The sequence below is a fragment of the Cherax quadricarinatus genome, unplaced genomic scaffold (genome assembly GCF_038502225.1).
Source record: "Cherax quadricarinatus isolate ZL_2023a unplaced genomic scaffold, ASM3850222v1 Contig15, whole genome shotgun sequence".
Classification (NCBI taxonomy): Eukaryota; Metazoa; Arthropoda; class Malacostraca; order Decapoda; family Parastacidae; genus Cherax; species Cherax quadricarinatus.
Genome location: NW_027195041.1, coordinates 272,416 through 286,627, shown reverse-complemented (window position 1 = coordinate 286,627; position 14,212 = coordinate 272,416). Strand labels below are relative to the sequence as shown.

The window sequence follows — 14,212 nt, the reverse complement described above, 5'->3', positions numbered from 1 at the left end:
TACATGACAGCCAACCATCACTGGTGGTACATGACAGCCACCTTAAACCATTACCGGAAATTAATTGAAAATTGAAGATTTTTTTTTATTTGAGAGATGTATGTCATCTGGGTGAGATGACATGCATGTCATCTGGGTGAGATGACATGCATGTCATCTGGGTACTCTCTCCAGTGGGCTATACGTTTGCTGATAAAACCTCGTAAGTGTTGTTCACCTGTCTTTATATCATAGTTTGTGATAAGTGTTGTACGTAACACTGTATCACTGGTAACCTTTGTAGTTGAAGCCTGGAACAACCACTGTTGTAGCCTCAGTGGTTGGAACAATGTCTAACATTGCTAGGTAGGAGGAGAGCGAAACGCTGCCACAGTAAAATGTCACATTATCAACCTTCTCACCTACCTTCACCCTCTGCTATCAACCTTCCCATCTACCTTCACCCACTGCTATCAACCTTCCCATCTACCTTCACCCACTGCTATCAACCTTCCCATCTACCTTCACCCACTGCTATCAACCTTCTCACCTACCTTCACCCTCTGCTATCAACCTTCCCATCTACCTTCACCCACTGCTATCAACCTTCCCATCTACCTTCACCCACTGCTATCAACCTTCCCATCTACCTTCACCCACTGCTATCAACCTTCCCATCTACCTTTACCCACTGCTATCAACCTTCCCATCTACCTTCACCCACTGCTATCAACCTTCCACCTACCTTCACCCACTGCTATCAACTTTCCACCTATCTTCACCCACATCTATCATCGCCAACATTCCTTCCCCTCCTCCAACCAGTGATAGCACCTCCAGCACCACCTCCATCATTGTTTAAGTTGTCACTATCCTCCACGACACTATGGAGGTCCTCCTCCATCTTTCCCAGCCTGCCCAGCCTCGCAAAAACTCGCCCTGTGAGTATTTTTTGTATCTGTCTTCGTGTGTAGTGTTGCCAGGGCTCCAGACCTCTGGAAGACCCTTCTGCCTCCGGAAGACCCTTCTGCCTCCGGAAGACCCTTCTGCCTCCGGAAGACCCTTCTGCCTCCGGAAGGCCCTACTGACTCTGGAAGACCCTTCTGCCTCCGGAAGACCCTTCTGCCTCCGGAAGACCCTTCTGCCTCTGGAAGGCCCTTCTGCCTCTGGAAGACCCTTCTGCCTCTGGAAGACCCTTCTGCCTCTGGAAGACCCTTCTGCCTCTGGAAGACCCTTCTGCCTCTGGAAGACCCTTCTGATTCTGAAAGACCTTTCTGACTCTGGAAGACCCTTCTGCCTCTGGAAGGCCCTTCTGCCTCTGGAAGGCCCTTCTGACTCTGGAAGACCCTTCTGCCTCTGGAAGACCCTTCTGCCTCTGGAAGACCCTTCTGCCTCTGGAAGGCCCTTCTGCCTCTGGAAGGCCCTTCTGACTCTGGAAGGCCCTACTGACTCTGGAAGGCCCTTCTGCCTCTGGAAGACCCTTCTGCCTCTGGAAGGCCCTTCTGACTCTGGAAGACCCTTCTGACTCTGGAAGACCCTTCTGCCTCTGGAAGGTCCTTCTGCCTCTGGAAGGTCCTTCTGCCTCTGGAAGGCCCTTCTGCCTCTGGAAGGCCCTTCCGACTCTGGAAGACCCTTCTGACTCTGGAAGACCCTTCTGCCTCTGGAAGGTCCTTCTGCCTCTGGAAGGCCCTTCTGCCTCTGGAAGACCCTTCTGCCTCTGGAAGGCCCTTCTGCCTCTGGAAGGCCCTTCTGCCTCTGGAAGACCCTTCTGCCTCTGGAAGACCCTTCTGCCTCTGGAAGACCCTTCTGACTCTGGAAGACCCTTCTGCCTCTGGAAGACCCTTCTGCCTCTGGAAGACCCTTCTGACTCTGGAAGACCCTTCTGCCTCTGGAAGACCCTTCTGCCTCTGGAAGACCCTTCTGCCTCTGGAAGGCCCTTCTGACTCTGGAAGACACTTCTGCCTCCGCCTCCTCACTGAGGAAGCCAGACATTAGTAGCATTAAAAACAAACTATGTTTAGCCATAAAAAACATAAAGGAGGAACACTGCAGTAGGCCTACAGGCCCATACTAGGCAGGTTCTTGTCACACCCAAACCCACTCAAAAATACTGGTCCAACCCATTATCAGTGTTACACAAGGAATAAGCTTTGATAACACTCAAGTGTAAGTCCCACTCAACACCAACCCCTCTCACTCGTGTGCAAGTCCCACTCAACACTAACCCCTCTCACTCGTGTGCAAGTCCCACTCAACACTAACCCCTCTCACTCGTGTGCAAGTCCCACTCAACACCAACCCCTCTCACTCGTGTGCAAGTCCCACTCAACACCAACCCCCTCTCACTCGTGTATTTTTGTAACCTATATTAGAAGCTACTAGGTAGACTGTTCCACTCATACACTACTGGGTAGACTGTTCCACTCATCCACTACTAGATAGATTGTTCCACTCATACACTACTAGGTAGACTGTTCCACTCATCCACTACTAGGTAGACTGTTCCACTCATCCACTACTAGGTAGACTTCCACTCATCCACTACTAGGTAGACTGTTCCACTCATCCACTACTAGGTAGACTGTTCCACTCATCCACTACAAGGTAGATTGTTCCACTCATCCACTACTAGGTAGACTGTTCCACTCATCCACTACTAGGTAGATTGTTCCACTCATCCACTACTAGGTAGATTGTTCCACTCATCCACTACTAGGTAGGTTGTTCCACTCATCCACTATTAGATAGATTGTTCCACTCATCCAATAGGTAGATTGTTCCACTCATCCACCACTAGGTAGATTGTTCCACTCATCCACCACTAGGTAGATTGTTCCACTCATCCACTAGGTAAACTGTTCCACTCATTCACTACTAGGTAGACTGTTCCACTCATCCATTCTAGGTAGACTGTTACACTCGTCCACTACTAGGTAGACTGTTCCACTCATCCACTACTAGGTAGACTGTTCCGCTCATCCACTACTAGGTAGACTGTTCCACTCATCCACTACTAGGCAGACTGTTCCACTCATCCACTACTAGGTAGACTGTTCCACTCATCCACTGATAGGTAGATTGTTCCACTCATCCACTACTAGGTAGATTGTTCCATTCATCCACTACTAGGTAAACTGTTCCACTCATTCACTACTAGGTAGACTGTTCCACTCATCCATTCTAGGTAGACTGTTCCACTCATTCACTACTAGGTAGACTGTTCCACTCATCCATTCTAGGTAGACTGTTACACTCGTCCACTACTAGGTAGACTGTTCCACTCATCCACTACTAGGTAGACTGTTCCGCTCATCCACTACTAGGTAGACTGTTCCACTCATCCACTACTAGGCAGACTGTTCCACTCATCCACTACTAGGTAGACTGTTCCACTCATACACTGATAGGTAGATTGTTCCACTCATCCACTACTAGGTAGATTGTTCCATTCATCCACTACTAGATAGACTGTTCCACTCATCCACTATTAGGTACACTGTTCCACTCATCCACTACTAGGTAGATTGTTCCACTCATCCACTACTAGGTACACTGTTCCACTCATCCACTACTAGGTAGACCCATCCACTACTAGGTAGACTCATCCACTACTAGGTAGACTCATCCACTACCAGGTAGACTCATCCACTACTAGGTAGACCCATCCACTACCAGGTAGACTCATCCACTACCAGGTAGACTCATCCACTACCAGGTAGACTCATCCACTACCAGGTAGACACATTCACTACCAGGTAGACTCATTCACTACCAGGTAGACTCATCCACTACCAGGTAGACTCATCCACTAGTAGGTAGATTCGTCCACTACCAGGTAGACTCACCCACTACCAGGTAGACTCATCCACTAGTAGGTAGATTCGTCCACTACCAGGTAGACTCACCCACTACCAGGTAGACTCATCCACTATTAGGTAGACTCTTCCACTCATCCGCTACCAGGTAGACTCATCCACTACCAGGTAGACTCATCCAGTACTAGGTAGACTCATCCACTAACAGGTAGACTCATCCACTACCAGGCAGACTCATCCACTACCAGGCAGACTCATCCACTACCAGGTAGACTCATCCACTACCAGGTAGACTCATCCACTACCAGGTAGACTCATCCACTACCAGGTAGACTCATCCACTACCAGGTAGACTCATCCACTACCAGGTAGACTCATCCACTACCAGGTAGACTCATCCACTACCAGGTAGACTCATCCACTACCAGGTAGACTCATCCACTACCAGGTAGACTCATCCACTAACAGGTAGACTCATCCACTAACAGGTAGACTCATCCACTACCAGGTAGACTCATCCACTTCCAGGTAGACTCATCCACTAACAGGTAGACTCATCCACTACCAGGTAGACTCATCCACTAACAGGTAGACTCATCCACTACCAGGTAGACTCATCCACTACCAGGTAGACTCATCCACTAACAGGTAGACTCATCCACTACCAGGTAGACTCATCCACTAACAGGTAGACTCATCCACTACCAGGTAGACTCATCCACTACCAGGAAGACTCATCCACTACCAGGTAGATTCATCCACTACCAGGTAGACTCACCCACTACCAGGTAGACTCATCCACTACCAGGTAGACTCACCCACTACCAGGTAGACTCATCCACTACCAGGTAGACTCATCCACTACCAGGTAGACTCATCCACTAACAGGTAGACTCATCCACTACCAGGTAGACTCATCCACTACCAGGTAGACTCACCCACTACCAGGTAGACTCACCCACTACCAGGTAGACTCGTCCACTACCAGGTAGACTCATCCACTACCAGGTAGACTCGTCCACTACCAGGTAGACTCGTCCACTACCAGGTAGACTCATCCACTACCAGGTAGACTCACCCACTACCAGGTAGACTCACCCACTACCAGGTAGACTCGTCCACTACCAGGTAGACTCATCCACTACCAGGTAGACTCATCCACTACCAGGTAGACTCGTCCACTACCAGGTAGACTCACCCACTACCAGGTAGACTCATCCACTACCAGGTAGACTCACCCACTACCAGGTAGACTCGTCCACTACCAGGTAGACTCATCCACTACCAGGTAGACTCACCCACTACCAGGTAGACTCACCCACTACCAGGTAGACTCACCCACTACCAGGTAGACTCACCACTACCAGGTAGACTCGTCCACTACCAGGTAGACTCACCCACTACCAGGTAGACTCACCCACTACCAGGTAGACTCATCCACTACCAGGTAGACTCACCCACTACCAGGTAGACTCATCCACTACCAGGTAGACTCACCCACTACCAGGTAGACTCATCCACTAACAGGTAGTTTAAATCCATTACTTCAAGTTCTTCCTGAAGGAATATCCTCAGAATCTTAGTATCTCCTTTATTTATGTCCATCTTCCACTTATACACTTCACTCACGTCTTCACGTCTAGGCCTACAAGATAATGTAGGTTAAGGCACTTCTGTCTGTCTTCGTAAGGAAGATTTCTCATGGTATGGGTTAATTTTCTCATTCGGTGATACTTTGTAACGAATTTATATGCATTGTGTAATATGGAGACCAGAACCGAGCTTCGTAATGTGGAGTCTTACTAATGATGTGTAGAGCTGGAGTTTAACATCTGGACTTGTGTGGTTAATACTTATTGATAGAAATGCCAGTAATGTTTGCCTTAGTACGTACGCCTAGGCGGTGTTGTCTACGGTACGGGACTCAGTATGATAATAGTATACCATACTGGTATGTGATAACACTTGTGGGACTCAGTATGATAATAATATACCATACTGGTATGTGATAACACTTGTGGGACTCAGTATGATAATAATATACCATACTGGTATGTGATAACACTTGTGGGACTCAGTATGATAATAATATACCATACTGGTATGTGATAACACTTGTGGGACTCAGTATGATAATAATATACCATACTGGTATGTGATAACACTTGTGGGACTCAGTATGATAATAATATACCATACTGGTATGTGATAACACTTGTGGGACTCAGTATGATAATAATATACCATACTGGTATGTGATAACACTTGTGGGACTCAGTATGATAATAGTATACCATACTGGTATGTGATAACACTTGTGGGACTCAGTATGATAATAATATACCATACTGGTATGTGATAACACTTGTGGGACTCAGTATGATAATAATATACCATACTGGTATGTGATAACACTTGTGGGACTCAGTATGATAATAATATACCATACTGGTATGTGATAACACTTGTGGGGCTCAGTATGATAATAATATACCATACTGGTATGTGATAAGACACATGTACAGTTAGGTACCTTTATTCCCAAACGTTAAACGTCTTCAGTGGAGTACAGAGGAGGTAGCAGATGTACGATGTAATCAATCCATCACCCTTGACCTAGTTTTGATGTGGTTTAAGGTACTGGAGTTGGCATGTATTAGGTACCTGTGACCTACACGGTAGGTTTCTTCAGTCAAATACTGAGTCAGCGGGTGTAGTAGTGAAGGTGATGATGTAATCAGTCCGAAGCATCGTTAAATGTGATGATAATGATGCCGGTGGTGATAGTGACGGTAATTATGTATGAAAATAGTGATGAATAGGTTGGAATACCATAGCTGCAACAGTTCACAACTTACAATACCATAGCTGCAATAATTCATGACCTACAATACCATACCTGCAATAATTTATTACTAACTCAACAGTATTAATCACTGCAGTAGGCCTATTACTGCTGTAGAATAATCACTGCAGTAGGCCTATCGCAGTATTTAAAAAATAACCTCGAATTTATTTTCGTCAGACAAAATTTTTGGAGAACTTGTGTCACGATTTTAATGACGCTTCTACAAGAGGAAAAATTTCCCCTCTGTCTCTCCCGGTGATTCCTGTTCCCCGGATTCCAGCTGCCGGTGTAGAGACGGTCTTTCCAGACCACAGCGTGAGTGACTCTCACAAAAACCACTGACGTAAGTAGCAGACGTATCATGACTGCTCCAAGACAGCATTGTTCCTAATTACAATATGTCAACAAAATCATTTTCAAAGTCACTTTGAAATGTGTGAAATGTTCTGATGATATAGTTTGTGTTGACTGGTTACAGGAATGTAATTCTAGTCTGGAAGGACGTTGTATGTTGCATGCAATGTTGTAGCAGCGTTGGCAACAACAGGTGGGAGGAGCCAAGGTTGTCCAGCACGTATAAGACTCTCAGATAGGTGCAGCAGCCTCTGCCCTCACCTGAGGTGTTCACTCTGCTCTTGTATTTAGCCACAAGACATGAAGTGTGTGTGTTCCTAACTCTAGTGTCAAGCTTATAGCTGATACCAGACTGTGTTTACGACTGTATCTATACACTCCACAGTATAGTTACTGCCATGAACATTTCTTCCCTGATCATTTTATGGATACTGAGAGGATACGTTGCTGGCAAGTCTGAATTTCTGGAGTCTTGAAAAACCTGAAGTGTTTGAAATCGAGGAAATTTGGGCAGTGTTTGGAGTAGAAAAAACCTGGGTACTGGTTGCAGTGCTGTACAGTGAAGGGAAACAGTGAATACTGTCACTTAGTGTGGTTGGATCACTGCTAAGCGTCGAAGTCACCATGGTGGGGGTAGTGCGAGATATAGTGATTCCAGTCAAGGCTGGAGAGAGACTGAAAGATGATCAAGTGTTCACAATATTATGTGAAATATTAACCACGTCAGTGCCACCATCAGCAGAGGAACAGCAGCAGCAGGAATCACCACCACACATCGCTAGATTATGGAAGGTAGGCAGTGTGAACACACACTCTGCCCCCCGTCAACCATCCACCGTCCAGTTTGACCTGCACACAGATGTCACCATGGGTCAAGTGTGTGCCCCTTCTTTATCACTTAATACACTAATATATAATATCAATACATTAATCTATAACTGCCAACTAATATACAATATATCAAGGACACTGTAAGAACACCATTATCACTGTGGGCCCGGTGGCCTGGTGGCTAAAGCTCCCGCTTCACACACGGAGGGCCCGGGTTCGATTCCCGGCGGGTGGAAACATTCGACACGTTTCCTTACACCTGTTGTCCTGTTCACCTAGCAGCAAATAGGTACCTGGGTGTTAGTCGACTGGTGTGGGTCGCATCCTGGGGGACAAGATTAAGGACCCCAATGGAAATAAGTTAGACAGTCCTCGATGACGCACTGACTTTCTTGGGTTATCCTGGGTGGCTAACCCTCCGGGGTTAAAAATCCCAACGAAATCTTATCTTATCTTATCTTATCTTAACACACTTGTAGTCCATGTTAGGTAGATCTTACTCGCTGTAATCGGTCTGCTGGCCCATCCTAGGAAAGTCGTATTGTGGTAAATATACTTATCCACGATAAGCAAGTTCTCTCTGCAATAGGCCTACTGACCCATACCGGTGGTGGGTATGGTGGTGGTGGGTATAGTGATGGTGGTGGGTATGGTGGTGGTGGGTATGGTGGTGGTGGGTATAGTGGTGGGTATGGTGGTAGTAGGTTGGTAGACAGCAACCACCCAGGGAAGTACTACCGTCCTGCCAGATGACTGTGAAACAAAAACCTGTAACTGTTTTGCATGATGGTAGGATTGCTGGTTTCTTTTTCTGCCTCATAAACACGCTAAGATAACAGGGATATCTTGCTACTCCTACTTACACTTTGGTCACACTTCACAGACACGCACATGCATATATATATATACATACATCTAGGTTTTTCTCCTTTTTCTAAATAGCTCTTGTTCTTTTTTATTTCTTCTATTGTCCATGGGGAAGTGGAAAAGAATCTTTCCTCCGTAAGCCATGCGTGTCGTATGAGGCGACTAAAATGCCGGGAGCAATGGGCTAGTAACCCCTTCTCCTGTATACAATTACTAAAAAAGAGAAGAAGAAAAACTTTATAAAACTGGGTTGCTTAAATGTGCGTGGATGTAGTGCGGATGACAAGAAACAGATGATTGCTGATGTTATGAATGAAAAGAAGTTGGATGTCCTGGCCCTAAGCGAAACAAAGCTGAAGGGGGTAGGAGAGTTTCAGTGGGGGGAAATAAATGGGATTAAATCTGGAGTATCTGAGAGAGTTAGAGCAAAGGAAGGGGTAGCAGTAATGTTAAATGATCAGTTATGGAAGGAGAAAAGAGAATATGAATGTGTAAATTCAAGAATTATGTGGATTAAAGTAAAGGTTGGATGCGAGAAGTGGGTCATAATAAGCGTGTATGCACCTGGAGAAGAGAGGAATGCAGAGGAGAGAGAGAGATTTTGGGAAATGTTAAGTGAATGTATAGGAGCCTTTGAACCAAGTGAGAGAGTAATTGTGGTAGGGGACTTGAATGCTAAAGTAGGAGAAACTTTTAGAGAGGGTGTGGTAGGTAAGTTTGGGGTGCCAGGTGTAAATGATAATGGGAGCCCTTTGATTGAACTTTGTATAGAAAGGGGTTTAGTTATAGGTAATACATATTTTAAGAAAAAGAGGATAAATAAGTATACACGATATGATGTAGGGCGAAATGACAGTAGTTTGTTGGATTATGTATTGGTAGATAAAAGACTGTTGAGTAGACTTCAGGATGTACATGTTTATAGAGGGGCCACAGATATATCAGATCACTTTCTAGTTGTAGCTACACTGAGAGTAAAAGGTAGATGGGATACAAGGAGAATAGAAGCATCAGGGAAGAGAGAGGTGAAGGTTTATAAACTAAAAGAGGAGGCAGTTAGGGTAAGATATAAACAGCTATTGGAGGATAGATGGGCTAATGAGAGCATAGGCAATGGGGTCGAAGAGGTATGGGGTAGGTTTAAAAATGTAGTGTTAGAGTGTTCAGCAGAAGTTTGTGGTTACAGGAAAGTGGGTGCAGGAGGGAAGAGGAGCGATTGGTGGAATGATGATGTAAAGAGAGTAGTAAGGGAGAAAAAGTTAGCATATGAGAAGTTTTTACAAAGTAGAAGTGATGCAAGGAGGGAAGAGTATATGGAGAAAAAGAGAGAAGTTAAGAGAGTGGTGAAGCAATGTAAAAAGAGAGCAAATGAGAGAGTGGGTGAGATGTTATCAACAAATTTTGTTGAAAATAAGAAAAAGTTTTGGAGTGAGATTAACAAGTTAAGAAAGCCTAGAGAACAAATGGATTTGTCAGTTAAAAATAGGAGAGGAGAGTTATTAAATGGAGAGTTAGAGGTATTGGGAAGATGGAAGGAATATTTTGAGGAATTGTTAAATGTTGATGAAGATAGGGAAGCTGTGATTTCGTGTATAGGGCAAGGAGGAATAACATCTTGTAGGAGTGAGGAAGAGCCAGTTGTGAGTGTGGGGGAAGTTCGTGAGGCAGTAGGTAAAATGAAAGGGGGTAAGGCAGCCGGGATTGATGGGATAAAGATAGAAATGTTAAAAGCAGGTGGGGATATAGTTTTGGAGTGGTTGGTGCAATTATTTAATAAATGTATGGAAGAGGGTAAGGTACCTAGGGATTGGCAGAGAGCATGCATAGTTCCTTTGTATAAAGGCAAAGGGGATAAAAGAGAGTGCAAAAATTATAGGGGGATAAGTCTGTTGAGTGTACCTGGTAAAGTGTATGGTAGAGTTATAATTGAAAGAATTAAGAGTAAGACGGAGAATAGGATAGCAGATGAACAAGGAGGCTTTAGGAAAGGTAGGGGGTGTGTGGACCAGGTGTTTACAGTGAAACATATAAGTGAACAGTATTTAGATAAGGCTAAAGAGGTCTTTGTGGCATTTATGGATTTGGAAAAGGCGTATGACAGGGTGGATAGGGGGGCAATGTGGCAGATGTTGCAAGTGTATGGTGTAGGAGGTAGGTTACTGAAAGCAGTGAAGAGTTTTTACGAGGATAGTGAGGCTCAAGTTAGAGTATGTAGGAAAGAGGGAAATTTTTTCCCAGTAAAAGTAGGCCTTAGACAAGGATGTGTGATGTCACCGTGGTTGTTTAATATATTTATAGATGGGGTTGTAAGAGAAGTAAATGCGAGGGTCTTGGCAAGAGGCGTGGAGTTAAAAGATAAAGAATCACACACAAAGTGGGAGTTGTCACAGCTGCTCTTTGCTGATGACACTGTGCTCTTGGGAGATTCTGAAGAGAAGTTGCAGAGATTGGTGGATGAATTTGGTAGGGTGTGCAAAAGAAGAAAATTAAAGGTGAATACAGGAAAGAGTAAGGTTATGAGGATAACAAAAAGATTAGGTGATGAAAGATTGAATATCAGATTGGAGGGAGAGAGTATGGAGGAGGTGAACGTATTCAGATATTTGGGAGTGGACGTGTCAGCGGATGGGTCTATGAAAGATGAGGTGAATCATAGAATTGATGAGGGAAAAAGAGTGAGTGGTGCACTTAGGAGTCTGTGGAGACAGAGAACTTTGTCCTTGGAGGCAAAGAGGGGAATGTATGAGAGTATAGTTTTACCAACGCTCTTATATGGGTGTGAAGCGTGGGTGATGAATGTTGCAGCGAGGAGAAGGCTGGAGGCAGTGGAGATGTCATGTCTGAGGGCAATGTGTGGTGTGAATATAATGCAGAGAATTCGTAGTTTGGAAGTTAGGAGGAGGTGCGGGATTACCAAAACTGTTGTCCAGAGGGCTGAGGAAGGGTTGTTGAGGTGGTTCGGACATGTAGAGAGAATGGAGCGAAATAGAATGACTTCAAGAGTGTATCAGTCTGTAGTGGAAGGAAGGCGGGGTAGGGGTCGGCCTAGGAAGGGTTGGAGGGAGGGGGTAAAGGAGGTTTTGTGTGCGAGGGGCTTGGACTTCCAGCAGGCATGCGTGAGCGTGTTTGATAGGAGTGAATGGAGACAAATGGTTTTTAATACTTGACGTGCTGTTGGAGTGTGAGCAAAGTAACATTTATGAAGGGATTCAGGGAAACCGGCAGGCCGGACTTGAGTCCTGGAGATGGGAAGTACAGTGCCTGCACTCTGAAGGAGGGGTGTTAATGTTGCAGTTTAAAAACTGTAGTGTAAAGCACCCTTCTGGCAAGACAGTGATGGAGTGAATGATGGTGAAAGTTTTTCCTTTTCGGGCCACCCTGCCTTGGTGGGAATCGGCCGGTGTGATAATAAAAAAAAAAAATGGTGGTGGTGGGTATAGTGGTGGTGGTGGTGGTGGGTATGGTGCTGGTTGGTATGGTGGCGGTGGTTGGTATGGTGGTGGTGGGTATGGTGGTGGGTATAGTGGTGGTGGTTGGTATTGTGGTGGTGGGTATAGTGGTGGTGAGTATGGTGGGTATAGTGGTGGTGAGTATGGTGGTGGGTGTGGTGGTGGTGGTGGGTATTGTGATGGTGGTGGGTATAGTGATGGGTATAGTGGTGGTTGGTATTGTGGTGGTGGGTATGGTGGTGGTGGTGAGTATAGTGGTGGTGGTGAGTATGGTGGTGGTGGTGGGTATTGTGATGGTGGGTATGGTGGTGGTGAGTATAGTGGTGGGTATGGTGGTGGTGGGTATAGTGGTGGTGGTAGGTATTGTGATGGTGGGTATTGTGATGGTGGGTATTGTGGTGGTGGTGGGTATAGTGATGGTGGGTATGGTGGTGGTGTGTAAGATGTTAGTAAGTCAGTAATATTATTGTATGTTAGTTAACTTGTTAACAATACTGTTAGGTGGGTATGTTGGTGGTGGGTATTGTGGTGGTGGTAGGTATTATGGTGATGGTGGGTATGATGTTAGTAATATTATTGTATGTTAGTTAACTTGTTAACAATGCTGTTAGGTGGGTATGGTGATAGTGGTGGTGATGGTGATGGGTATGTTGGTGGTGGTGGGTATGATGTTAGTAAGTCAGTAATATTATATGTTAATTTGTTAACAATACTGTTAGGTGGGTATGGTGACGGTGGGTATTGTGGTGGTGGGTATGGTGGTGGTGGGAGGGGGAGGGAGTGGTGGTGGGAAGGGGAGGGAGTGGTGGAAGGAGGGAGGGAGGAGGGAGTGGTGGAGAGGGGGAGGGAGTGGCTCCATCTCTTGTACAGTATTGTTCTCCACCACACATTTCACTGTGTTGCCTTGTAGCCGAGGGCACACTAGTGCAGTGAAAAAAATAATCTTTCACTGTCTTGCTGCTACCATTGTCACTGATCTCACTGTTGTCACTGGTCTCACTGTTGTCACTGGTCTTATTGTTGTCACTGGTCTTATTGTTGTCACTGGTCTTATTGTTGTCAATGATCTCACAGTTGTCACTGGTCTCACAGTTGTCACTGATCTCACTGCTGTCATTGTCACTGATCTCACTGCTGTCATTGTCACTGATCTCTCTGCTATCATTATCACTGATTCAGCAGCTGGTGTTACACCAGACCTTGCCCAGGTGTTAGAAAGTACATTTGCTTTGCTGTAACCAGTATAATGAGGAAAAACCAGGGATGGGATGGTTGATGTGTAGGTGTAAAGGGGTAGGGGAGATTAGTGGTTAAGTGGTGAGGGGGGGGTTGAAGGAGGGTAGCAGGATACCAATGAGGTGAGGAGAGTATCCTGACTGAGCAGGTACCCACTTGTTCCTTCCAGCACTGGTGGAAGGTTGAAGTTGTGGTAGTTACTGAACCATAGTGGAATGTTTGACAATATCATCATTACTGTAGCACTGCTGGAAGGTTGAAGTTGTGGTAGTTACTGAACCATAGTGGAATGTTTGACAATATCATCATTACTGTAGCACTGCTGGAAGGTTGAAGTTGTGGTAGTTACTGAACCATAGTGGAATGTTTGACAATATCATCATTACTGTAGCACTGCTGGAAGGTTGATGTTGTGGTAGTTACTGAACCATAGTGGAATGTTTGACAATATCATCATTACTGTAGCACTGCTGGAAGGTTGAAGTTGTGGTAGTTACTGAACCATAGTGGAATGTTTGACAATATCATCATTACTGTAGCACTGCTGGAAGGTTGAAGTTGTGGTAGTTACTGAACCATAGTGGAATGTTTGACAATATCATCATTACTGTAGCACTGCTGGAAGGTTGAAGTTGTGGTAGTTACTGAACCATAGTGGAATGTTTGACAATATCATCATTACTGTAGCACTGCTGGAAGGTTGATGTTGTGGTAGTTACTGAACCATAGTGGAATGTTTGACAATATCATCATTACTGTAGCACTGCTGGAAGGTTGATGTTGTGGTAGTTACTGAACCATAGTGGAATGTTTGACAATATCCTCATTACTGT

The 14,212-nt window shown here is 45.3% G+C and overlaps 1 protein-coding gene across 7 annotated transcripts in view; it reads left to right on the top strand.

The window, feature by feature from the left end:
* LOC128704570 (uncharacterized) overlaps positions 1-14,212 on the top strand; it is a 382,531-nt gene that overhangs the window by 343,919 nt on the left and 24,400 nt on the right. The window contains exon 1 of one of the 7 annotated variants that reach the window (XM_053799694.2): positions 7,225-7,788. The exons of 5 other annotated variants lie outside the window; for them this stretch is intronic. In XM_053799694.2, the coding sequence (XP_053655669.2) occupies positions 7,621-7,788 (168 nt within the window). In that variant the 5' untranslated portion in view covers positions 7,225-7,620. Of the gene's footprint in view, positions 1-7,224; positions 7,873-14,212 lie in introns of those variants that run through there. One more of the 7 variants, XM_070079763.1, reaches the window with a different exon arrangement.